This window comes from Lonchura striata, chromosome 33 (assembly GCF_050655825.1).
Source record: "Lonchura striata isolate lonStrDom1 chromosome 33, ASM5065582v1, whole genome shotgun sequence".
Lineage (NCBI taxonomy): Eukaryota > Metazoa > Chordata > Aves > Passeriformes > Estrildidae > Lonchura > Lonchura striata.
In genome coordinates this window covers 7,329,890-7,353,911 of record NC_140735.1, presented here as the reverse complement: position 1 = coordinate 7,353,911, position 24,022 = coordinate 7,329,890, and the positions used below count along the sequence as shown (strand labels likewise).

Below are 24,022 nucleotides of genomic sequence, written 5' to 3'. Positions count from 1 at the left end.
CTGAATGGCCGCCCTGTTCCCGCTCTGAGCCGCCTTTGTTCGGCCGGGGGGGGGCGGGGGGGGCGGTTGCCATGGGAACGGTCCCCAACCCCCCTCCCCCACCCGCTGCCACCGGGGGGGGCAGGGACCCAATTTTGGGGGGTCCCCGTTCAGTTTTGGGGTCTCTGTCCAAATCTGGGGTCTCCTGCATTCCATCTGGGGGTCCCCAAATCCCCCCCCAGAACCCAAAAATCCCCCCCCCCAAATTCCCCCAAATTCCCCCCAAAATCGCTCCAAATCCCCTCCAGACCCCCCCAAATCCCCACTCGGGGGTCCCCAAGTTCCCCCAGGCCCCCCCAAATCCCCAAAATTCCCTAAATCCACCCAAAATCCCCCCGAGATCCTCCAAAATCCCCCCAGATCCCCACTCGGGGGTCCCCAAATCCCCCCAAACCCCCAAAATTCCCAAAATCCCCCCCAAAATCCCCCCAAACATCCCCAAAGTCCCCCAGACTCCCCCCAAATCCCTCAAAACCCCCCAAAATCCCCCCGAGATCCCCCAAAATCCCCCAAAATCCCCCCAGATCCCCACTCGGGACTTCCCCAAGCCCCCCCAAACACCCCCAAAATCCCCCCAAACCCCCAAAATTCCCCAAATCCCCCGAAACCCCCCAAAATCCCCCCCAGACTCCCCCAAAACCCCCAAAATTCCCTAAATCCCCCCAAAATCTCCCCAAACACCCCCAAAATCCCCCCCAGACTCCCCCAAAATCCCCAAAATTCTGTAAATCCCCCCAAAATTCCCAAAATCCCCCCAAAATCCCCCCCAGACTCCCCCAAAATTCCCTAAATCCCCCCAAAATCCCCCCCAGACTCCCCCAAAACCCCCAAAATTCCCTAAATCCCCCCCAAAATCCCCCCAAATCCCCACTCGGGACTTCCCCAAGCCCCCCCAGACTCCCCCAAAATTCCCTAAATCCCCCCAAACACCCCCAAAATCCCCCCCAGACTCCCCCAAAATTCCCTAAATCCCCCAAAATTCCCCAAATCCCCCCCAAAATTCCCCAAAACCCCCCAAATCCCCCAAAATCCCCCCAAAATCCCCCCAAACACCCCCAAAATCCCCCCCAGACTCCCCCAAAATTCCCTAAATCCCCCAAAATCCCCCCCAGACTCCCCCAAAATTCCCTAAATCCCCCCCAAATCCCCCCCAGACTCCCCCAAAATTCCCTAAATCCCCCCAAAATCCCCCCCAGACTCCCCCAAAATTCCCTAAATCCCCCCAAAATCCCCCCCAGACTCCCCCAAAATCCCCAAAATTCCCTAAATCCCCCCAAAATCCCCCCAAACACCCCCAAAATCCCCCCCAGACTCCCCCAAAATCCCCAAAATTCCCTAAATCCCCCAAAATTCCCCCAAATCCCCCCAAACCCCCCAAATCCCCCTTCCCTTTTCCCACCCCCCGCCCAAATAACTCCACCCCTCCCCCTTCCTCCTCCTCCTCCTCCCCATTGGCCCGGCCCCCTTCATCCCCCCCCACCCCCCGCATCTCATTAGCATCTCATTAGCATCTCATTATCGCGCGGGGCCCGGCAGGTGGGGAAGCGGCGGAGCTCGGCCGCCATGCAGCGCCCCCCCCGCGCCGCCCCCGCGCTGCTGCCGGGGCTGCTGCTGCTCTGGGCCGCCGGACACGGTCAGTGCGACCCCTCCCCAAATCCCCTCCGACCCCCCCCGAAAACCCCCCAAAAAACCGCCCGAAAATCCGCCAAAAATCCGCCAAAAAATCCCCAAAAATCCGCCCAAAAAACCCCAAAAATCCGCCAAAAAACCGCCAAAAAATCCCCAAAAATCCGCCAAAAAACCGCCCGAAAATCCGCCCAAAAATCCGCCAAAAAAACCGCCTGAAAATCCGCCCAAAAAACCCCAAAAATCCGCCAAAAAATCCCCAAAAATCCCCCAAAAATCCCCCAAAAAATCCCCCAAAAAACCGCCCAAAAATCCGCCAAAAAATCCCCCAAAAAATCCGCCAAAAAATCCCCAAAAAATCCGCCAAAAAATCCCCCAAAATCCCCAAAAAACCCCCAAAAATCCCCCAAAAAACCCCAAAAAATCCCCAAAAAAACCCCCCAAAAACCCCCCACCGCGACCCCTCCCCACCCCAAAACCCCCCAAAAAAAACCCCCAAAAAAATTACAAACCCCCCGCATCGCCCCCTCCCCAAAATCCGCCGCGCTCGCTGCCGCAGCCCCTCCCCCCCCCGCTGCGGTGTCCCCCCCCCCCACTTTGTGTCCCCTCCCCCTCCCCGTGTCCCCTCCCCCCCTCTGTGTCCCCCCCCCCTTTTTAGGGGTTTTTTTGTCCCCCCCCCCAATTTTTTGGGGTCACCTCTCCCCCCCCCGGGGTGGTTTTGGGGACATTTGGGGACATTTGGGGACATTTGGGGACATTTCAGCCCCGCTGGGGGGGTGGGGGAGGGGATGGGGGGGTGTCGCTGTCACATCATTGTCACATTGTCCCCTCCCCCCCCACCCAGTGCCAGGCGCCGTGGGTGACACTCAAAGGGCCATTGTCCCCTCCCCCACCCCCCATTGTCCCCTCCCCCACCCCCCATTGTCCCCTCCCCCCCCCCATTGTCCCCTCCCCCACCCTTGGGGACACCGTGACCTTGGCGCGGTGGCGACCTTGGGGGGGGGGGGGTGGGGTGGGGGGATTGTGCTGACACAGCAAAACGCGGTGTCACCAACCCCCCCCTGGGTGTCACCAACACCCCATGGGTGTCACCAACCCCTCTGGGTGTCACCAAGCCCCCATGGGTGTCACCAACCCCTCTGGGTGTCACCAACCCCCCCATGGGTGTCACCAACCCCCCCCTGGGTGTCACCAACCCCCCATGGGTGTCACCAACCCCCCCCAATGTCACCAACCCCCCGGTGGCGGCGGTGGCATCACGGTGTCACCGTCCCGGTGTCGCCGGTGGTGTCACTGTCCCCCTGTGACCTGTCCCTCTGTCCCCCTGTGACCTGTCCCTCTGTCCCCTCGGTTTGGGTGGCCCTGCTGGCGGTGTCCCCAAATGTCCCCAGCACCCCAGGGATGCTGTCAGCCTGTCCCTGTGTCACCCGTGTCACCCATGTCACCCCTGTCACCCAGTCAGTGTCACCCTGTCAGTGACCCCTGTCCCTGTATCACCCTGTCACAGTGTCACTCTTGTCACCCTGTCCCTGTGTCACCCATGTCACCCCTGTCACCCTGTCAGTGTCACCCTGTCCCTGTGTCACCCATGTCACCCTTGCCACTATGTCACCCTGTCAGTGTCACCCATGTCACCCTTGCCACTGTCACCATGTCACAGTGTCACCCTGTGTCACCCTGTCACCCTGTCAGTGACCCCTGTCCCTGTGTCACCCATATCACCCTGTCAGTGTCACCCATGTCACCCTTGCCACTACGTCACCATGTCACAATGTCACCCTGTGTCACCCATGTCACTCTTGTCACCCTGTCCCTGTGCCACTCCTGTCACCCTGTGTCACCCTGTCAGTGTCACCCATGTCACCCTTGCCACTATGTCACCCTGTCACAGTGTCACCCGTGTCACCCTGTCACCCTGTCAGTGCCCCCTGTCCTGGTGTCCCCTGTCCCACGGTGTCCCCACGGTGTCCCCACGGTGTCCCTGGTGTCCCCATGGTGACCCGTGGTGGCAGCGGTGTCCCCTGGGTGTCCTCTGCTGTCCCCTGGGTGTCCCCTGGTGTCCCCTGGGTGTCCCTGGTGTCCCCTGGGTGTCCCCTGTCCCCCGGGTGACAGCGGTGTCCCCGTGCTGTCGCTGCTGTCCCCTGGGTGTCCCCTGGGTGTCCCCTGGGTGTCCCCTGGTGTCCCCCCTGTCCCGGTGGGTGTCCCACAGTGTCCCCACGGTGTCCCTGCTGTCCCATGTCCCACGGTGTCCCGGTGTCCCTGTGGGTGTCCCTGTGGGTGTCCCGGTGTCCCTGTCCTGTCCCTGTGGGTGTCCCACGGTGTCCCTGTGGGTGTCCCCTGTCCCTGTGGGTGTCCCGGTGTCCCGGTGTCCCGGTGGGTGTCCCCTGGGTGTCCCAGTGTCCCGTGGGTGTCCCGTGGGTGTCCCGTGGGTGTCCCAGTGTCCCCTGGGTGTCCCAGTGTCCCCGTGGGTGTCCCAGTGTCCCGTGGGTGTCCCGAGGGTGTCCCGTGGGTGTCCCAGTGTCCCGTGGGTGTCCCAGTGTCCCATGGGTGTCCCAGTGTCCCGTGGGTGTCCCGTGGGTGTCCCTGTGGGTGTCCCAGTGTCCCGTGGGTGTCCCGTGGGTGTCCCAGTGTCCCGTGGGTGTCCCGTGGGTGTCCCTGTGGGTGTCCCAGTGTCCCATGGGTGTCCCTGTGGGTGTCCCAGTGTCCCGTGGGTGTCCCAGTGTCCCGTGGGTGTCCCAGTGTCCCGTGGGTGTCCCGTGGGTGTCCCCTGGGTGTCCCCTGGGTGTCCCAGTGTCCCGTGGGTGTCCCGTGGGTGTCCCAGTGTCCCGTGGGTGTCCCGTGGGTGTCCCGTGGGTGTCCCAGTGTCCCGTGGGTGTCCCGTGGGTGTCCCAGTGTCCCGTGGGTGTCCCCAGGGCGGGCGCAGGAGGTGCAGGCCGAGAACGTGACGGTGCTGGAGGGCGGCACGGCCGAGATCACCTGTCACCTGCACAGGTACGACGGCTCCATCGTCGTCATCCAGAACCCCGCGCGGCAGACGCTCTTCTTCAACGGCACCCGCGGTGAGGACGCCGGGGAAAAATGGGGAAAAAATGGGGGAAATTGGGAAAAAATGGAAAAAATGGGAAAAATGGGGAAAAATGGGAAAAAAATGGGATTGGGACACGGAACCCCGCGCGGCAGACGCTCTTCTTCAACGGCACCCGCGGTGAGGACGCCGGGGATTGGGGAAAAAATGGGGGAAATTGGGAAAAAATGGGAAAAATGGGAAAAAATGGGGGAAAATGGGGAAAAATGGGGAAAAATGGGGAAAAAATGGGAAAAATGAGGGAAAAATAGAGAAAAAATGGGGAAAAAATGGAGAAAATGGGGAAAAATGGGGGAAAATGGGACACGGAACCCCGCGCGGCAGACGCTCTTCTTCAACGGCACCCGCGGTGAGGACACCGGGGAAAAATGGGGAAAAAATGGGGGAAATTGGGAAAAAATGGGAAAAAATGGGGAAAAAATGGGAAAAAATGGGGAAAAATAGAGAAAAAATGGGGAAAAATGGGAAAAAAATGGGAAAAAATGGGGAAAAATAGAGAAAAAATGGGGAAAAATGGGGAAAAAATGGGAAAAAATGGGGAAAAATGGGAGAAAATGGGAAAAAATGGGAAAAAATGGGAAAAAATGGGAAAAATGGGGAAAAATGGGGAAAATAGAGAAAAAATGGGAAAAAATGGGATCGTGACATGGAACCCCGCGCGGCAGACGCTCTTCTTCAACGGCACCCGCGGTGAGGACACCGGGGATTGGGGAAAAAATGGGGGAAATTGGGAAAAAATGGGAAAAAATGGGGGAAAATGGGGAAAATGGGGAAAATGGGGAAAAATGGGGAAAAAATGGGGAAAAATGGGGAAAAAATGGGAAAAAATGGGAAAAAATGGGATTGGGACACAGAACCCCGCGTGGCAGACGCTCTTCTTCAACGGCACCCGCGGTGAGGACGCCGGGGATTGGGGAAAAAATGGGGGAAATTGGGAAAAAATGGAGAAAAATGGGGAAAAAATGGAGAAAAATGGGAAAAAATAGAGAAAAATGGCAATGGGACACAGAACCCCGCGCGGCAGACGCTCTTCTTCAACGGCACCCGCGGTGAGGACGCCGGGGAAAAATGGGGAAAAAATGGGGGAAATTGGGAAAAAATGGGGAAAATGGGGAAAAAATGGGAAAAATGGGGGAAAATAGAGAAAAAATGGGGAAAAAATGGGGAAAATGGGATTGGGACACAGAACCCCGCGCGGCAGACGCTCTTCTTCAACGGCACCCGCGGTGAGGACGCCGGGGATTGGGGAAAAAATGGGGGAAATTGGGAAAAAATGGGGAAAAATGGGGAAAAAATGGGGGAAAATGGGGGAAAAAATGGGGAAAATGGGGAAAAAATGGGGAAAAATAGAGAAAAAATGGGGGAAAATGGGGGAAAATGGGACATGGAACCCCGCGCGGCAGACGCTCTTCTTCAACGGCACCCGCGGTGAGGACACCGGGGATTGGGGAAAAATGGGGGAAATTGGGAAAAAATGGGAAAAATGGGGGAAATTGGGAAAAAATGGGGAAAAATGGGGAAAAAATGGGAATGGGACACGGAACCCCGCGCGGCAGACGCTCTTCTTCAACGGCACCCGCGGTGAGGACACCAGGGAAAAATGGGGAAAAAATGGGGGAAATTGGGAAAAAATGGGGAAAATGGGAGAAAATGGGGGAAAAATGGGGAAAAAATGGGAAAAAATAGATAAAAAATGGGGAAAAAATGGAGAAAATGGGGAAAAATGGGGGAAAATGGGACATGGAACCCCGCGCGGCAGACGCTCTTCTTCAACGGCACCCGCGGTGAGGACACCGGGGATTGGGGAAAAATGGGGGAAATTGGGAAAAAATGGGGAAAAATGGGGAAAAAATGGGGAAAAAATGGGGAAAATGGGGAAAAAATGGGGAAAAATAGAGAAAAAATGGGGGAAAATGGGGAAAAAATGGGAAAAAATAGATAAAAAATGGGAAAAAATGGGGAAAAAATGGGAAAAAATGGGGAAAAATAGAGAAAAAATGGGGAAAAATGGGAAAAAAATGGGAAAAAATGGGGAAAAATAGAGAAAAAATGGGGAAAAATGGGGAAAAAATGGGAAAAAATGGGGAAAAATGGGAGAAAATGGGAAAAAATGGGAAAAAATGGGAAAAAATGGGAAAAATGGGGAAAAATGGGGAAAATAGAGAAAAAATGGGAAAAAATGGGATCGTGACATGGAACCCCGCGCGGCAGACGCTCTTCTTCAACGGCACCCGCGGTGAGGGACACCGGGACACCGAGGGGATTGGGAAAATTGGGAAAAATGGGGAAAAATGGGGGAAAATGGGAAAAAATGGGGGAAAATGGGGAAAAAATGGGAAAAAATGGGATTGGGACACAGAACTCCGCGCGGCAGACGCTCTTCTTCAACGGCACCCGTGGTGAGGGACACCGGGGAAAAATGGGGAAAAAATGGGGGAAAAATGGGGGAAAATGGGAAAAAATGGGGAAAAAATGGGGGAAATTGGGAAAAAAATGGGGAAAAAATGGGAAAAAATGGGGAAAAAATGGGAAAAAATGGGGAAAAATGGGGGAAAAATGGTAAAAAATGGGAATGGGACACAGAACCCCGCGCGGCAGACGCTCTTCTTCAACGGCACCCGCGGTGAGGACACCGGGGATTGGGGAAAAAGGGGAAAAAATGGGGGAAATTGGGAAAAATGGGGAAAAAATGGGAAAAAATGGGGGAATAGATGGGGAAAAATGGGGAAAAATGGGGAGAAAATGGGGAAAAATGGGATTGGGACACGGAACCCCGTGCGGCAGACGCTCTTCTTCAACGGCACCCGCGGTGAGGGACACCGGGGATTGGGAAAAATGGGAAAAATGGGGGAAAATGGGGGAAATGGGGAAAAATGGGGAAAAATTGGAGGAAATTGAGAAAAATGGCACTGGGGACAATACAGAAATTTGGGACATCAAGGGGACATTGGGCAAAAATGGGGGAAAATTTGAGAAAAATGACATTGGGGACGTTGGGGACATTGGGGGAGTGACTCTGTGACCCTGTGGGTGACCCTGTGACCCCCCTGGTGACCTCGTGGGTGACCCCATGACCCTGTGACCCCCCAGTGACCCTGTGGTGACCCCTCGCTGACCCCTGGGTGACCCCTGGGTGACCCCGCTGACCCCTGGGTGACCCCGTGTCCGCAGCGCTGAAGGACGAGCGCTTTGAGCTGGGGGTGATCCTGTGACCCTGTGGGTGACCCTGTGACCCCTGAGTGACCCCGTGACCCCTCGCTGACCCCTGGGTGACCCCCGGGTGACCCCGTGACACCTCTGTGCGCAGCGCTGAAGGACGAGCGCTTCGAGCTGGGGGTAACTGTGGGTGACCCCGTGACCCCTGAGTGACCCCATGACCCCTGAGTGACCCCATGACCCCCCGCTGACCCCATGACCCCTGGGTGACCCCGTGACCCCTGGGTGACCCCTCTGTGCGCAGCGCTGAAGGACGAGCGCTTCGAGCTGGGGGTGACCATGGCATGGGTGACCCTGTGGGTGACCCCATGACCCCTGTGTGACCCCGTGACCCCTGTGTGACCCCGTGACCCCTGTGTGACCCCGCTGACCCCGTGTCCGCAGCGCTGAAGGACGAGCGCTTCGAGCTGGCCGAGTTCAGCCGGCGGCGGCTGCGGCTGCGCCTGGCGCGGGCCCGGCTGGACGACGAGGGCGGCTACTTGTGCCAAGTGTACGCCGACGACGCGCACCACCAGATCGCCACGCTCACCGTGCTGGGTACGGGGAATGGGGAAATGGGGAAAAATGGGGGAAAAATGGGGGGAAATGGGGAGAAACGGGGAGAAATGGGGGAGAAACAGGGGGAAAATGGGGGGGAAATGGGGGGAAATGGGGGGAAACGGGAAAAAACGGGGGGAAATGGGGAAAAACGGGGGAAAAATGGGGGGAAATGGGGGGAAAAACGGGGGAAATGGGGGGAAATGGGGAAAAACGGGGGGAAAATGGGGAGAAACGGGGGGAAATTGAAAAAAAATGGGGAGAAACGGGGGGAAAATGGGGAGAAAAATGGGGAGAAACGGGGGGAAATGGGGGGAAATGGGGGAAAATGGGGGAAAAATGGGGGAAATGGGGGAAAATGGGGAGAAACGGGGGGAAATTGAAAAAAAATGGGGAGAAACGGGGGGAAAATGGGGGGAAAATGGGGGGAAATGGGGAAAAACGGGGAGAAACGGGGGAGAAATGGGGGGAAATGGGGGGGAAATGGGGGAAAACGGGGAGAAACGGGGGAAAATTGAAAAGAAACGGGGGGAAAATTGAAAAAAAATGGGGAAAATGGGGGGAAAATGGGGGAAAAATGGGGAGAAACGGGGGGAAACGGGAAAAAACGGGGGAAAATGGGGAGAAACGGCAGGAAAATGGGGAAAAATGGGGGGAAACGGGGGGAAAATGGGGAGAAACGGGGAAAAACGGGGGGAAATTGAAAAAAAATGGGGAGAAACGGAGGGAAAATGGGGAAAAATGGGTGAGAAATCGGGAAAAACGGGGGAAAACAGGAGGAAAATGGGGGAAAATGTGGGGAAATGGGGAAAATGGGGGAAAACGGGGGGAACAGGGAAAATGGGGAAAAACGGGAGAAAATGGGGAAAAATGGGGGGAAATGGGGAAAATGGGGAAAAATGGGGAAAAACAGGAGAAAAATGGGGGAAAACGGGGGAAACGGGGGAAAAACGGGGATTTTGGGGCACCTGGGAGGGGGAAAGGAAAAAATCCGGGGCAAATCCGGGGAAAAACGGGGATTTTGGGGAGTTTTGGCTCACCTGGGGCACCTGGCGGGAGCTGGGAGGGGAAAAGAAAAAAAATCGGGTGAAAATTGGGTGAAAAATGGGGATTTTGGGGGGTTTGGGCGCACCTGGGCACACCTGGGCACACCTGGGCACAGGTGCCACACCTGCTGCCACCTGTCCCACCTGTCCCACCTGTCCCACCTGTCTCACCTGTCCATATCTCACCTGTCTCACCTGTCCATATCTCACCTGTCCCACCTGTCCCACCTGTCCCACCTGTCCCACCTGTCTCACCTGTCCCACCTGTCTCACCTGTCCCACCTGTCTCACCTGTCCCACCTGTCCATATCTCACCTGTCCATACCTCACCTGTCTCACCTGTCCCGCCTGTCTCACCTGTCCCACCTGTCCCACCTGTCCATACCCCACCTGTCCCACCTGTCCATACCCCACCTGTCCCACCTGTCCCCCCTGTGCCGCGCCGGCAGTGCCCCCCGAGCCGCCGCAGGTGCAGGCCGGGGCGCTGGCGGTGGAGGGGGAGGAGCTGGAGCTCACCTGCCTGGTGCCCCGGGCGCGGCCCCCGGCCACGCTGCGCTGGTACCGCGACCGCCGCGAGCTGCCAGGTGAGCCCGGGCACACCTGGGACGGCTGGGACACACCTGGGACACCTGGGGGCACACCTGGGAGAGCTGGGACACACCTGGGACGGCTGGGACACACCTGGGACACCTGGGGACGGCTGGGACACACCTGGGGACACACCTGGGACAGCTGGGGACACACCTGGGCACACCTGGGCACACCTGAGGAGGGGCTGGGGGCACACCTGGGCACACCTGAGCACACCTGTCTCACCTGGGCACACCTGGGGAGGGGCTGGGGGCACACCTGGGCACACCTGGGACACACCTGGGACACACCTGGGATGGCTGGGACACACCTGGGATGGCTGGGACACACCTGGGACACACCTGGGACACACCTGGGGACGGCTGGGACACACCTGGAGACAGCTGGGATACACCTGGGGACGGCTGGGACACACCTGGGACAGCTGGGGAGGGGCTGGGGGCACACCTGTCTCACCTGTCTCACCTGGGCACACCTGCAGGCCGCAGCAGCCACCGGCAGGAGGGGAAGGTGTTCTGGGGGCACACCTGGGGAGGGGCTGGTGGCACACCTGGGCACACCTGGGCACACCTGGCACACCTGCAGGCCGCAGCAGCCACCGGCAGGAGGGGAAGGTGTTCTGGGGGCACACCTGGGGAGGGGCTGGGGGCACACCTGGGCACACCTGTCTCACCTGGGCACACCTGGGCACACCTGTCTCACCTGGGCACACCTGCAGGCCGCAGCAGCCACCGGCAGGAGGGGAAGGTGTTCTGGCAGCGCTCGGTGCTGCGGCTGCGGCCGGAGCGGCGCGACCACGGCGCCGTGCTCACCTGCGAGGCCTCGCACCCCGCCCTGGGCCGCGGGCAGCGGCGGCTGACGCCATTCCAGCTGGACGTGCAGTGTGAGCACTGGTTCATACTGGGAGGGACTGGGAGGGACTGGGGGGGAACTGGGAGGGAACTGGGAGGGACTGGAGGGGAATGGGAGAGAGCTGGGGGGGACTGGGAGGGACTGGGATGGACTGGGAGGAACTGGGAGGGACTGGGATGGACTGGGGGGGAACTGGGATAAACTGGGAGGGACTGGGAGGGAACTGGGAGGGACTGGGATGGACTGGGGGGGAACTGGGAGGGAACTGGGAGGGACTGGGAGGGAACTGGGACGGACTGGGGAGGGAATAGGAGGGACTGGGAGGGAACTGGGATAAACTGGGAGGAACTGGGAGGGACTGGGGGGGACTGGGAGAGAACTCAGAGGGACTGGGAGGGAACTGGGAGGGACTGGAGGGGAATGGGAGGGACTGGGAGGGACTGGGGGGGAACTGGGACGGACTGGGGAGGGAATAGGAGGGACTGGGAGGGAACTGGGATAAACTGGGAGGAACTGGGAGGGACTGGGGGGGACTGGGAGAGAACTCAGAGGGACTGGGAGGGAACTGGGAGGGACTGGAGGGGAATGGGAGGGACTGGGAGGGACTGGGGGGGAACTGGGAGGGAACTGGGAGGGACTGGGGGGGAACTGGGAGGGACTAGGAGGGAATGGGGGGGAACTTGGACAAACTGGGAGGGACTGGGAGGGAACTGGGAGGGACTGGGGGGGACTGGGAGGGACTGGGGTAAACTGGGAGGGAACTGGGAGGGACTGGGAGGGAATGGGATGGACTGGGAGGGACTGGGAGGGAACTTGGAGGGATTGGGATGGACTGGGGTAAACTGGGAGGGAACTGGGAGGGACTGGGAGGGGTTAATGTGGGACTGGGATAGATTGGGATATACTGGGGGGGACTTGGAGGGACTGGGGGGGAACTGGGAGGGAACTGGGAGAGGGTTAAAGGGGAATTGGAGTTACTGGTTTATACTGGGATGGAACTGGGAGGGATTTGGGGTAACTGGGAGAGACTGGGATGGGACTGGGAGCAACTGGGAGGGGATTGGGAGGGGTTAAATGGGAATTGGAGTTACTGGTTTATACTGGGAGGGATGGGAGGGGACTGGGCGCGCCTGGGCCCAGGTGTGCCCAGGTGTGCCCAGGTGTGCCCAGGTGTGCCCAGGTGCCAGGCGGTGCCCCTCCCCCAGACCCGCCCTCGGCGCGCATCCACCCCTCGCAGAGCGTCCTGCGCCAGGGGGACACGCTGGTGCTCACCTGCGCCGTCAGCGGCAACCCGCGGTGAGCGGGGATGGGGGCACACCTGGGGGCACCTGGGGGCACCTGGGCACACCTGGGGCACACCTGGGATACACCTGGGATACACCTGGGCGCACCTGGGCACACCTGGGATACACCTGGGGGCACCTGGGCACACCTGGGGCACACCTGGGGGCACCTGGGATACACCTGGGGGCACCTGGGCACACCTGGGGGCACCTGGGATACACCTGGGGGCACCTGGGATACACCTGGGGGCACCTGGGGGCACCTGGGATACACCTGGGGCACACCTGGGGCACACCTGGGGGCAGTTATAGCACACCTGGGGCACACCTGGGGGCACACCGCAGGCACCAGGAGATGTTTATAGCACACCTGGGTACGCCTGGGGCACACCTGGGGCACCTGAGGTACACCTGGGGACAGTTATAAGACACCTGGGCACACCGGGGTACACCTGGGCATGGGCGTGGCACACCTGGGCGGGGCCTGGCACACCTGGTGACGCCCAGGTGTGCTCCAGGTGTGCCCCAAAGCCCCACAGACCCCACAGAAACAGGAGCAGTGGCAGCCAGGGGCGGGCACACCTGGGTGTGGGCGTGTCCTGGCACACCTGGGCTGGGCTGGGCACACCTGGGCTGGGTTGGGCACACCTGGGCGTGGGTGAGGTTGGGCACACCTGGGCAGGGCCTGGCACACCTGGGCAGGGCCTGGCACACCTGGGCGGGTCCTGGCACACCTGGTGACGCCCAGGTGTGCCCCAAATCCCCACAGACCTCACAGAAACAGGAGCAGTGATAACCAGGGGTGGGCACACCTGGGTGTGGGCGTGTCCTGGCACACCTGGGCATGGGCGTGGCACACCTGGGCGGGGCCTGGCACACCTGGTGACGCCCAGGTGACCCCCCAGGCCCACGGAGGTGACCTGGAGCCGCGGGAACGAGTCAGTGCCAGATAATGGGGTGGGCACACCTGGGCGTGGGTGAGGTTGGGCACACCTGGGCTGGGTTGGGCACACCTGGGCGGGGCCTGGCACACCTGGGCTGGGTTGGGCACACCTGGGCGGGGCCTGGCACACCTGGTGACGCCCAGGTGACCCCCCAGGCCCACAGAGGTGACCTGGAGCCGCGGGAACGAGTCGCTGCCGCCGCGGGCGCGCGCCGAGGGCGAGCGGCTGACGCTGCCGGCGCTGGCGCCGCAGGACAACGGCACCTACACCTGCCAGGTGGGCAACGCCCACGGGCGCGCCGCCGACGCCTACGTGCTGGTGGTGTACGGTCAGTGCCGGGCACCTGCCGGGGGGCACCTGGGGCGGTGGGACACACCTGGGGGGGGTGGGACACACCTGGGGGGGTGGGACACACCTGGGAGGGCTGGGGGGCACCTGGGAGGGCACCTGGGGGTACCTGGGGCACAGCTGGGGTGGGTAGGGCACACCTGGGGGGCATTTGGGGGGGCTGGGACACACCTGGGGGCACCTGGGGGTACCTGGGGCACACCTGGGACACACCTGGGGCACACCCGAGGGTACCTGGGGCACACCTGGGACACACCTGGGCACACCTGGGGGTACCTGGGGCACACCTGGGGGTACCTGGGGCACACCTGGGACACACCTGGGGGTACCTGGGGGTACCTGGGGCACACCTGGGGGTACCTGGGCACACCTGGGACACACCTGGGGCACACCCGAGGGTACCTGGGGCACACCTGGGACACACCTGGGGGTACCTGGGGGTACCTGGGGCACACCTGGGGGTACCTGGGGCACACCTGGGCACACCTGGGGGTACCTGGGGCACACCTGGGGGTACTTGGGGCACACCTGGGGGTACTTTGGGCACACCTGGGGCACACCTGGGGGTACTTTGGGCACACCTGGGCACACCTGGGGGTACTTTGGGCACACCTGAGGCACACCTGGGGCACACCTGGGACACACCTGGGGCACACCTGGGCGCACCTGTGGGCACCTGGGCACCCCCGGGCAGTGACCGCCCCCCGCAGACCCCGGGGCGGTGGTGGCGGCGCAGGGGGCGGGGCCGTTCGCCGTGGTGGGCGGGGCCCTGGCGCTGCTGGTGTTCCTGCTGCTGCTGCTGCTGGGAGCGCTGCTCTGCTGCTCCGTGCGCCAGAAAGGTGGGCGGGGCTTGGGGAGAGGGGCGGGGCTTGATGGGGAGAGGGGCGTGGCTTGATGGGGAAAAGGGAAGGGGCTTGATGGGAAAAGGGGAGGGGCTTGGTGGGGAGAGGGGCGGGGCTTAATGGGGAAAGGGGCGGGGCTTGGGAAAGGGGCGGGGCTTCGGGAGGGGGCGGTGCCTGGGGAGAGGGGCGGGGCCTGTGGAGAGGGGCGGGGCTTTCTGGGATGGGCGGGGGATGGGCGGGGCCTGATGGGATGGGCGGGGCTTGATGGGAGAGGGGCGGGGCTTGATGGGGAGAGGGGCGGGGTTTGGGAAAGGGGCGGGGCTTGGTGGGTTGGGCGTGGCTTCGGGAGGGGGCGGGGCCTGATGGGGAAAAGGGGCGTGGCCTGGGGAGAGGGGCGGGGCCTGGTGGGGAAAAGGGGAGGGGCTTGATGGGGAAAAGGGGCGGGGCTTGATGGGATGGGCGGGGATTGATGGGGAGAGGGGCGGGGCTTGATGGGGAGAGGGGCGGGGCTTGATGGGAGAGGGGCGGGGCTTGGGGAGAGGGGCTGAGATTGTGGGAAAAGGGGCGGGGCCCGAACTGACCCCAAAATGACCCGAACTGACCCCAAAATGTCCCCAACTGACCCCAACTGACCCCAAAATTACCCAAACTGGCCCCAAAACGTCCTCAAACATCGCCAAAACGTCCCACACTGACCCCAAAACGTCCCGAACTGACCCCAAACTGACCCCGACTGACCCGAACTGACCCCGACTGACCCCGACACGTCCCGAACTGACCCCGACTGACCCCACCTGACCCCACCTGCCCCCGTCTCCCCCGCGCGCCCGGCCCTGACGCGGCGCCGCCCGCAGGCTCCTACCTGACGCACGAGGCCAGCGGGCTGGAGGAGCACGGGGAGGCGCGCGAGGCCTTCCTGGGGGGGGAGGGGGCCAAGCGCAAGGAGGAGTTCTTCATCTGAGGGGGGAGGGGCGGGGGAGGGGCGCGCACAGCCGCAGCCCCTCCCCCACCCCCGCGCGGGGGGGAGGGGAAACACCCGGGGGGGGAGGGGGAGGTTTGAAAGGGGGGGAGGGGGAGGGGAGGGGGGGGTTGGGGATGTTCAATGGTGGGGAGGGGAGAGGGGGGAGGGGAGGGAGCCACGCCCCCTCTAAGATGAGCCCCTCCCCCCTCCCCGCGTAGCTCCACCCCCGCGGTGGGGGAGGGGCCGAAACATGGGGGGGGGAGGGGCTCAGACCCCCCCCCAGGGGTGGGGGAGGGGCCCGGCCCCGGGGTCCCCCCAAAAGCTCAAAGCCATGAGGGGTGGGGGAGGGGAGGAGTGGGGGAGGGGCGTCTCCGTGACACCCCCCCTCCCCCTCCCCGCGCACAATTTTGGGGGAGGGGGGGTGGGAAAGGGGGGAGGGGCGATGAATAATGTATGAGGGTGGGCGTGGCCGGGCCGGGCCACGCCCTCCCCCCCTCGCGGTGGGTGTGGCTGTAAATAACCTTTTAATGGCCTTTGATACGCAATAAACCAAGCCCCGGTTCGTACTGGGATGGACTGGGGGAACTGGGAGGGACTGGGAGGGAACTGGGAGGGACTGGGGGGAACTGGGGGGAACTGGGAGGAACTGGGAGAGACTGGGAGGGAACTGGGAGGGACTGGGAGGGAACTGGGATGGACTGGGAGGGAACTGGGAGGGACTGGGAGGGAACTGGGATGGGCTGGGAGGGACTGGGAGGGAACTGGGATGGACTGGGAGGGACTGGGATGGACTGGGAGGGAACCTGGAGGAACTGGGAGGGAACTCCGGGGAACTGGGACGGAACTGGGGGGGACTGGGAGGGACTGGGAGGAACTGGGAGGGACTGGGGGGAACTGGGAGGGACTGGGATGGACTGGGAGGGAACTGGGATGGACTGGGATGGACTGGGGGAAACTGGGATGGACTGGGAGGAACTGGGAGGGACTGGGAGGGAACTGGGATGGACTGGGAGGGAACTGGGCGGAACTGGGAGGGACTGGGAGGGAACTGGGCGGAACTGGGAGGGACTGGGATGGACTGGGAGGGAACTGGGAAAGGGTTAAAGGGAGATTTTTGGTTACTGGTTTATACTGGGAGGGACTGGGCTGGGTTTAGGCGGGCACTGGAGCTGTCCAGGGCCACACTGGTCTATACTGGTCCGTACTGGTTTATACTGATTTAAACTGGTCTATACTGATTTATACTGGTCCGTACTGGTCTATACTGGTTTAAACTGATTTAAACTGGTTTCAACTGGTTCCGATTGGGGACCCGCGCTCCCACCCCGCGCCGCCAGGGGGCGCCAACACCGCGCCAAGCCCCGCCCCCTCCCCATTGGCCGCCGCTGACGTCATCCCCAGGAAACCACGCCCCTGGGTGGGCGGAGCCAGGCCGTGCCTGGCCGGAACCGGAAGTACTCTGAAAAAGGGGGGGAGGGGTCGCACCGGAAGTCGCCGCCGGGGCCGCGACAGCGAGTGAGGGGCTGGGGGGGGAGGGGCAGCGGCGGGGGGGCCTGGGGGGGTCCTGGGAGGGTCTGGGGGGGATTTTGGGGGTCCTGGGGGGGTTTGGGGGGTCCGGGGGGGGTCTGGGGGGATTTTGGGGGTTCTTGGTGGGTTTGGGGGGACTTTGGGGGTCCTGGGGGGCCTTGGGGGGTCCTGGGGGGGTCTGGGGGGGATTTTGGGGGTCCTGGGGGGATTTTGGGGGTCCTGGGTGTCTCTGGGGGGTCTTGGGCGGGGTTTGGGGGTCCTGGGGAGGTCCTGGGGGTGTTTGGGGGGATTTTGGGGGGTCCTGGGTGGGGGTTGGGGGGTCCTGGGGGTCTCTTGGGGTCCTGGGGAGGTCCTGGGGGGATTTCGGGGGTCTCTGGGGGGGTTTGGGGGGTCCTGGGGGGGCTCCAGGGGGTCTCTGGGCTCCCCCCGTGACCCCTCCCCCCCGTTCCCCTCCCCCACCCCAGGGATGTCGCAGCCGCCGCCCCCGGCGCGCCCCTCCCCCCTCCCCCGGCCGGAGGGGGAGGGGAGGGGGGGAGGGGCCCCCGCGAGCCCCCCCGGGCAGGAGGGGTTCGAGTGTGAGTGGGGGAGGGGCACGGGGGGGGGGGAGGGGCGGCGCGGGTGTCCCCAGGGTGTCCCCGTGGGTGTCCCTGTGCCACCCCCCGGGTTCCCTTGGGTGTCCCCATGTCCCTGGGCCACCCCCAGGGTGTCACTGGTGTCCCCAGGGTGTCTCCAATGTCCCCCCAGTGTCCCCAGGGGTGTCCCCAGGGTGTCCCAAGGGTGTCCTAGGGTTGTCCCCAGTGTCCCCCCAGGGTCCCCAGGCTGTCCCAGGGTGTCCCCAGGGTGTCCCCAGGGTGTCCCCATGTCCCCAGGGAGTCCCAGGGGTGTCCCAGGGAGTCCCAAGGGTGCCCCCATGTCCCCAGGGTGTCCCAGGGTGTCCCCAGGGTGTCCCAGGGTGTCCCCAGGCTGTCCCAGGGAGTCCCAAGGGTGCCCCCATGTCCCCAGGGTGTCCCAAGGGTGTCCCTGATGTCCCCAGGGAGTCCCAGGGGTGTCCCAGGGAGTCCCAAGGGTGTCCCCAGGGTGTCCCAGGGTGTCCCAGGGTGTCCCCAGGGTGTCCCAGGCTGTCCCAAGGGTGTCCCTGATGTCCCCAGGGAGTCCCAAGGGTGTCCCCAGGGAGTCCCCAGGGTGTCCCAGGCTGTTCTCAGGGTGTCCCAGGGAGTCCCAAGGGTGCCCCCAGGCTGTCCCGGGGTGTCCCCAGGGAGTCCCAAGGCTGTCCCAGGGTGTCCCCAGGGTGTCCCCATGTCCCCAGGGAGTCCCAGGGAGTCCCAAGGGTGTCGCCAATGTCCCCAGGGTGTCCCCATGTCTGCAGACTGTCCCCGGGTGTCCCTGGGATGTCCCAGGGTGTCCCCAGGGTGTCCCCAGGGTGTCCCAGGGAGTCCCAAGGGTGTCCCAGTGTGTCCCCAGGCTGTCCCAGGGTGTCCCCAGGGTGTCCCAGGGAGTCCCAAGGGTGTCCCCAGTGTTGCCAATGTCCCCCCGGTGTCCCCGGGGTGTCCCAGGGAGTCCCAAGGGTGCCCCCATGTCCCCAGGCTGTCCCGGGGTGTCCCCAGGATGTCCCAGGGTGTCCCCAGGGTGTCCCCAGGCTGTCCCGGGGTGTCCCCAGGCTGTCCCAGGGAGTCCCAAGGGTGCCCCCGTGTCCCCAGACCGGCCGGGCTCGCGGCGCTGCGGCCGCTGCCTGATCACCTTCCCGGACGCGGCGTTCGCCGCCCGCCACGCCAAGCGGCAGCACCCGCGCGCCTTCGCCGCCGCCGCCCTGCGGGGGGCGCTCTTCGTCTGCTTCGTCTGCGCCCGCGCCTTCCGCTCCTCGCCCGCCCTGCTGCGCCACCAGCGCGGCCACGCCCCCCGCCGGGACACGCCCCCTGCGCCCGGGGACACGCCCACTGTGATGAGGGACACGCCCACTGTGGCAAGGGACACGCCCACTCGGGTCAGGGACACGCCCACTGTGGCGAGAGACACGCCCACTCGGGTCAGGGACACGCCCCCTGTGATGAGGGACACGCCCACTGTGGCAAGGGACACGCCCACTCGGGTCAGGGACACGCCCACTGCAACGAGGGACACGCCCACGCGGGTCAGGGACACGCCCACTGCAACGAGGGACACGCCCACGCGGGTCAGGGACACGCCCACTGTGATGAGGGACACGCCCACTCGGGTCAGGGACACGCCCACTGTGACAAGGGACACGCCCACGCGGGTCAGGGACACGCCCCCTCCTCGTTGGGACACGCCCCCCGCCCCCAAAAAGGCCCCGCCCCCCCTGAGCTGCACCGAGTGTGGGCGGGGCTTCGCCCACGAGGGGGCGCTGCACCGCCATTACATCCGGCACGCGCGGGGGGAGCTCTGAGGGGCGGGGCCCGGGGCGGGGGCGGGGCCAAGGAACAGGGGGCGGGGACAAGGAACAGTGGGCGTGGCCTGTGCCCGGGGGCGGGGCTAAGGAACAGTGGGCGGGGCTTGGTCCCGGGGGCGGGGCTAAAGAGCTGGGGCCTGAGTCTGGGGGCTTGGTCAAGGCAACGGGGGTGGAGCCTGAGCCTGGGGGCGGGGCTAAGACACCAGGGGGCGGGGCCTGAGCCTGGGGGCGGGGCCTGAGCCTGGGGCCGGGGCTACCTGGTGAATAATAAAATGGCGCCAGTGGATGACGTCACGCTGACGATGATGATGTCACCCCGATTCCATCGTCCCAACGACGCCGTGATTGCGCCGCGGCGATGACGTCACCGCCGTGACCCCACCCCCCACCCACCCCCCCCCCATGTCCCCGCCCCGCCGGCGCTACACGGGCGACGTCACCCCCATGACATCACCCCCATGACGTCACCCCGATGATGTCACCACGATGACGTCACCCCGATTACGTCATTCCCGTGACATCACCCCGATGATGTCACCACAATGACGTAACTCTGATTACTTCACCCCAATGACGTCACCCCGATCACGTCATCACGATGACGTCACCCCCATGACGTCACCCCCATGACGTCATCCCCATGACGTCACCCCGATGATGTCACTGCGATGACGTCACTGTGATGATGTCACCACAATTACGTCACCCCATGTCGTCACGCCGATGACGTCACCACGATGATGTCACCGTGATTACTTCACCCCGATGACGTCATCCCCATGACGTCATCACTGTGACGTCACCGTGATGACGTCACCCCGTGACGTCATCCCCATGACGTCACCTCGATGATGTCACCCCCATGACGTCACGCCCTGCCCCCCCCTAAATAAACCACGCCGAGCGCTCCGCCCGTGACATCACTTCCTGTTGCCGACATCACTTCCTGCCCCGCCCCGCCCGTGGGAGGAGCCCGGGGCTGGGGGGGCGTGGCCGGGCGGGGCCGGGGGCGTGTCCCGGCGCGGGGGGCGTGGCCGGGGGCGTGGCTCAGAGCTGCCCGCGCGCGTGGCGCATGTAGTGCTCGTGCAGCTCGGCCACGCGGCCGAAGGCGCCGGCGCACTCGGTGCAGCGGAACGGCGGGGGAGGGGCGGCGGGGGGAGGGGCGGGCGGGGGAGGGGCGGGGGGGCTGCGGCGGCGGCGGCGGCGGCGGCGGCAGCGGTGGGCGCCGAGCGCGCCGGGGGCGGCGAAGCCGAGGCCGCACTCGGCGCAGATGTAGTGGAACTTGAAGGGGGGGGAGGGGGGGTGGGGGAGGGGAGGGGGAGGCGGGGGAGGGGCGGGGTGGGGGAGGGGCCGCTTGCGCCCCACGTGGTAGCTGCGGTGCACCTTGAGCGCCCGCGAGGTGCCGAAGGCGCGGCCGCACTCGGGGCAGCGGTGCCACTCCCCTCCCCCCGCCCCTCCCCCGCCCCCCGCCCCTCCCCCGCTGCTGGCGGCGCCGCCGGGCTCGGCCGCCCCTCCCCCACAGGGCGGCTCCGGGAAGGGACGAGGCTCCTCCCCCGGTGGGCGGGGCCGGGCACCTGTGGGGGGAGGGGCCGTGAGAGGTGGGGGAGGGGTCGCTGATGGGTGGGGGAGGGGAAAATGGGGCGGGGGAGGGGAAAATGGGAGTGGGGGAGGGGTCACTGAGAGGTGGGGGTGGAGAAAATGGGGTGGGGGAGGGGCTATAAGAGGTGGGGGAGGGGCCATTAAAAGTGGGGGAGGGGAAATGGGGGTGGGGGAGGGGCTATGAGAGATGGGGGAGGGGAAAATGGGGGTGGGGGAGGGGCCATGAGAGGTGGGGGAGGGGAAAATGGGGGTGGGGGAGGGGCCATTAAAAGTGGGGGAGGGGAAAATGGGGTGGGGGAGGGGCTATGAGAGGTGGGGGCGGGGAAAATGGGGTGGGGGAGGGGCTATGGGAGGTGGGGGAGGGTCTGAGAGGTGGGGGAGGGGTCGCTGATGGGTGGGGGAGGGGAAAATGGGAGTGGGGGAGGGGCTATGAGAGGTGGGGGAGGGGCTATGAGAGGTGGGGGAGGGGCTATGAGAGGTGGGGGCGGGGAAAATGGGGGTGGGGGAGGGGCCATGAGAGGTGGGGGAGGGGCTATGAGAGGTGGGGGAGGGGCTATGAGAGATGGGGGAGGGGAAAATGGGGGTGGGGGAGGGGCCATGAGAGGTGGGGGAGGGGCTATGAGAGGTGGGGGAGGGGCCATGAGAGGTGGGGGAGGGGCCATTAAAGGTGGGGGAGGGGAAAATGGGCTGGGGGAGGGGCTGTGAGAGATGGGGGAGGGGAAAATGGGGGTGGGGGAGGGGCCATGAGAGGTGGGGGAGGGGCTATGAGAGGTGGGGGAGGGGCCATGAGAGGTGGGGGAGGGGCCATTAAAGGTGGGGGAGGGGAAAATGGGCTGGGGGAGGGGCTGTGAGAGGTCGGGGAGGGGCCTGTGATAAAAGGGGGAGGAGCCAGCGATGGGGGAGGGTCAAATGGGCGGGGGAGGGTCCGGCGACGGGTGGGGGAGGGGCGGCACCTGCGCAGCCGTTGGCGGGGGGGGAGGGGGCGCCGCTGTCCCCCGAGGACACCGAGGTGGCCTCGGAGCCTTCGTCCTCCTCCTCCTCCTCCTCCTCGTCCTCGTCGTCCTCAGGCGGCGCCGGCGGCGCTGGGGGAGGGGACGGCGGGTGGGGGAGGGGTTACGCTCGGAGCCCCTCCCCCCCCTCTTTGTGGCCACGCCCTCGCGCCCCTCCCCCACTCACCGCCGGCCGCTTCTTCCTCTTCCTCCTCCTCTTCCTCCTCCTCCTCCTCCTCCTCCTCCTCCTCGAAGGCTCCGTCCTCGCTGCCGCCCGACTGCCCCGGGCCCCGCCCGGCCGCCATCATGGCCGCCCTGCCCCGGGACACGCCCACATTCGCCCGGGACACGCCCACGAGGGGCCAGGCCACGCCCACAACCCCCAGGCTCCACCCACCATCCCACAAGCCCCGCCCACCACGCCTTGAGCCCCTCCCATGCTCTCCAGGCCTGCTTTGCATCCCGTAAGCCACGCCCACATCCCATAAGCCACGCCCACACATCCAGGCCCCGCCCGCTGTCCTATAAGCCCCTCCCACACGTGCAAGCCCCTCCCACTATCCCAAGCCCCTCCCACCAATCCAAGTCCCTCCCACAATTCCAAAGGCCCCTCCCACCATCCTAAGCCCCTCCCAGAATTCCACAGGCCCCTCCCACCATCCCTAAGCCCCTCCCCAACCCCTCAAGCCCCTCCCACCATTCTCCGGCCCCTCCCACTATCCCCAAGCCCCTCCCACAATCCCTAAGCCCCTCCCACCATCCACAAGCCCCTCCCCAACCCCTCAAGCCCCTCCCACCATTCTCCGGCCCCTCCCACGCATCCAAGCCCCTCCCACAATTCCAAAGGCCCCTCCCACCATCCCCAAGCCCCTCCCACCATGCGTAAGCCCCTCCCACCATTCCCAAGACCCTCCCCTCTCCTATAAGACCCTCCCACATGTGCAAGCCCCTCCCACCATCCCATAGCCCCTCCCACAATCCCTAAGCCCCTCCCACCGTCCCCAAGCCGCTCCCACCATCCATAAGCCCCTCCCACTCATCCAAGCCCCTCCCCAAACCCTCAAGCCCCTCCCACAATTCCACAGGCCCCTCCCACTATCCCAAGCCCCTCCCCCTTTCCCCCAGCCCCTCCCCCTTTCCCCAGCCCCTCCCCCTTCCCCCAAGCCCCTCCCACCCTCCCCTCCCCCTTTCCCCAGCCCCTCCACCTCACCCAGCCCCTCCCCCTATCCCCAGCCTCTCCCCCTTTCCCCAGCCCCTCCCCCTTCCCCCAAGCCCCTCCCCCTTTCCCCAGCCCCTCCCCCTCTCCCAGCCCCTCCCCCTTTCCCCCAGCCCCTCCCCCTTTCCCCAAGCCCCTCCCCCTATCCCCAGCCCCTCCCACCCTCCCCTCCCCCTTTCCCCCAGCCCCTCCCCCTTTCCCCAGCCCCTCCCCTTTCCCCCAGACCCTCCCCCTTTCCCCAGCCCCTCCCCCTCTCCCAGCCCCTCCCCCTTTCCCCCAGCCCTTCCCCCTTTCCCCAGCCCCTCCCCCTCTCCCAGCCCCTCCCCCTTTTCCCCAGCCCCTCCCCCTTTCCCCCAGCCCCTCCCCCTTCCCCAAGCCCCTCCCCCTTTCCCCAGCCCCTCCCCCACCCCTCCCACAATGCCCCGCGCGGGCCCGGCCGCTGTGGGGGGGGGAGGGGCGGGGCTGCCCCGTCCCCCCCGTGCCCGCTGGGGGGCGCTGTCCCCCCGCCCCTCCCCCCGCCCCTCCCCCACCCCGGGCCGCTCTCGCCGCTCGGAGCCGCTCCCGGAGCCGCCGCCGCCGCCGCCGCGCGGCGCATGCGCGGGGGGGCGTGGCCAGCGCCGAGCCACGCCCCCTCCTCCCCCAGACCCCGCCCCCTTCCCCTCCCCCGCGCGGAGGGAGGCACGTGACGCGGATGGGGGAGGGGGGGGTTTGGTACACGTGACTTGTTTTTGGGGGAGGGACACGTGATCGGGGGGCCACGTGACCGGGAGGACCCAAAATTCCGCCCCCGGGAGCGAAACTGAGGCACGGGAGGGGGAGGGGAGGGCAGCGAGGGCGGGTGGGGGAGGGGAGAGCGGATGTGGGGGGCCGGGACCCCAAATGTGGGGGGGGAGACCCCAAATGTGGGGGGTGAG

The 24,022-nt window shown here is 64.5% G+C and overlaps 3 protein-coding genes across 5 annotated transcripts; 2 read left to right on the top strand and 1 right to left on the bottom strand.

Annotated features, from left to right (window-relative positions):
- The first annotated feature begins 1,516 nt into the window (after positions 1 to 1,516).
- Positions 1,517 to 15,410, top strand: CADM4 (cell adhesion molecule 4). Of its 2 annotated transcripts, XM_085564457.1 has the most exons (9): positions 1,517 to 1,672; positions 4,578 to 4,724; positions 8,351 to 8,503; positions 9,999 to 10,133; positions 10,859 to 11,023; positions 12,198 to 12,288; positions 13,375 to 13,547; positions 14,278 to 14,406; positions 15,264 to 15,410. In XM_085564457.1, exons 1-9 carry the CDS (start codon positions 1,603 to 1,605, stop codon positions 15,368 to 15,370), a joined length of 1,170 nt encoding a protein of 389 aa, XP_085420583.1. In that variant the 5' UTR covers positions 1,517 to 1,602; the 3' UTR covers positions 15,371 to 15,410. The 2 variants fall into 2 exon arrangements, with proteins under 2 accessions (XP_085420583.1, XP_085420584.1); XM_085564458.1 differs by lacking the exons at positions 1,517 to 1,672; positions 4,578 to 4,724 and adding an exon at positions 7,478 to 7,559.
- A 1,032-nt stretch (positions 15,411 to 16,442) lies between these two features.
- LOC146764588 (uncharacterized) lies at positions 16,443 to 19,608 on the top strand. The gene is made up of 3 exons (XM_085564463.1): positions 16,443 to 16,885; positions 17,362 to 17,472; positions 18,595 to 19,608. Exons 2-3 carry the CDS (start codon positions 17,364 to 17,366, stop codon positions 19,299 to 19,301), a joined length of 816 nt encoding a protein of 271 aa, XP_085420589.1. The 5' UTR covers positions 16,443 to 16,885; positions 17,362 to 17,363; the 3' UTR covers positions 19,302 to 19,608.
- A 606-nt stretch (positions 19,609 to 20,214) lies between these two features.
- LOC146764587 (uncharacterized) lies at positions 20,215 to 23,753 on the bottom strand. 2 transcript variants are annotated; one of them, XM_085564465.1, is made up of 4 exons: positions 23,639 to 23,753; positions 22,080 to 22,207; positions 21,857 to 21,985; positions 20,215 to 20,878 (listed from the first exon to the last, which is right to left on the bottom strand). In XM_085564465.1, exons 1-4 carry the CDS (start codon positions 23,701 to 23,703, stop codon positions 20,352 to 20,354), a joined length of 849 nt encoding a protein of 282 aa, XP_085420591.1. In that variant the 5' UTR covers positions 23,704 to 23,753; the 3' UTR covers positions 20,215 to 20,351. The 2 variants fall into 2 exon arrangements, with proteins under 2 accessions (XP_085420591.1, XP_085420590.1); XM_085564464.1 differs by lacking the exon at positions 23,639 to 23,753 and having other exon boundaries at positions 22,080 to 22,591.
- Positions 23,754 to 24,022: the final 269 nt, after the last annotated feature.

Excerpts from the sequence above, each read along its gene's own strand:
- CADM4 (XM_085564457.1), top strand. The coding sequence starts at position 1,603 with ATGCAGCGCCCCCCCCGCGCCGCCCCCGCGCTGCTGCCGGGGCTGCTG. Across the intron at positions 13,548-14,277 it reads CTACGTGCTGGTGGTGTACG|ACCCCGGGGCGGTGGTGGCG; the intron begins GTCAGTGCCGGG and ends CGCCCCCCGCAG. Across the intron at positions 14,407-15,263 it reads CTGCTCCGTGCGCCAGAAAG|GCTCCTACCTGACGCACGAG; the intron begins GTGGGCGGGGCT and ends CGCCGCCCGCAG.
- LOC146764588 (XM_085564463.1), top strand. The coding sequence starts at position 17,364 with ATGTCGCAGCCGCCGCCCCCGGCGCGCCCCTCCCCCCTCCCCCGGCCG. Across the intron at positions 17,473-18,594 it reads CGGGCAGGAGGGGTTCGAGT|ACCGGCCGGGCTCGCGGCGC; the intron begins GTGAGTGGGGGA and ends CCGTGTCCCCAG.
- LOC146764587 (XM_085564464.1), bottom strand. The coding sequence starts at position 22,395 with ATGTGTGGGCGTGGCTTATGGGATGTGGGCGTGGCTTACGGGATGCAA. Across the intron at positions 21,986-22,079 it reads AGAGGAAGAAGCGGCCGGCG|CGCCGCCGGCGCCGCCTGAG; the intron begins GTGAGTGGGGGA and ends CCCCTCCCCCAG. Across the intron at positions 20,879-21,856 it reads CCCCGCCAACGGCTGCGCAG|GTGCCCGGCCCCGCCCACCG; the intron begins GTGCCGCCCCTC and ends CTCCCCCCACAG.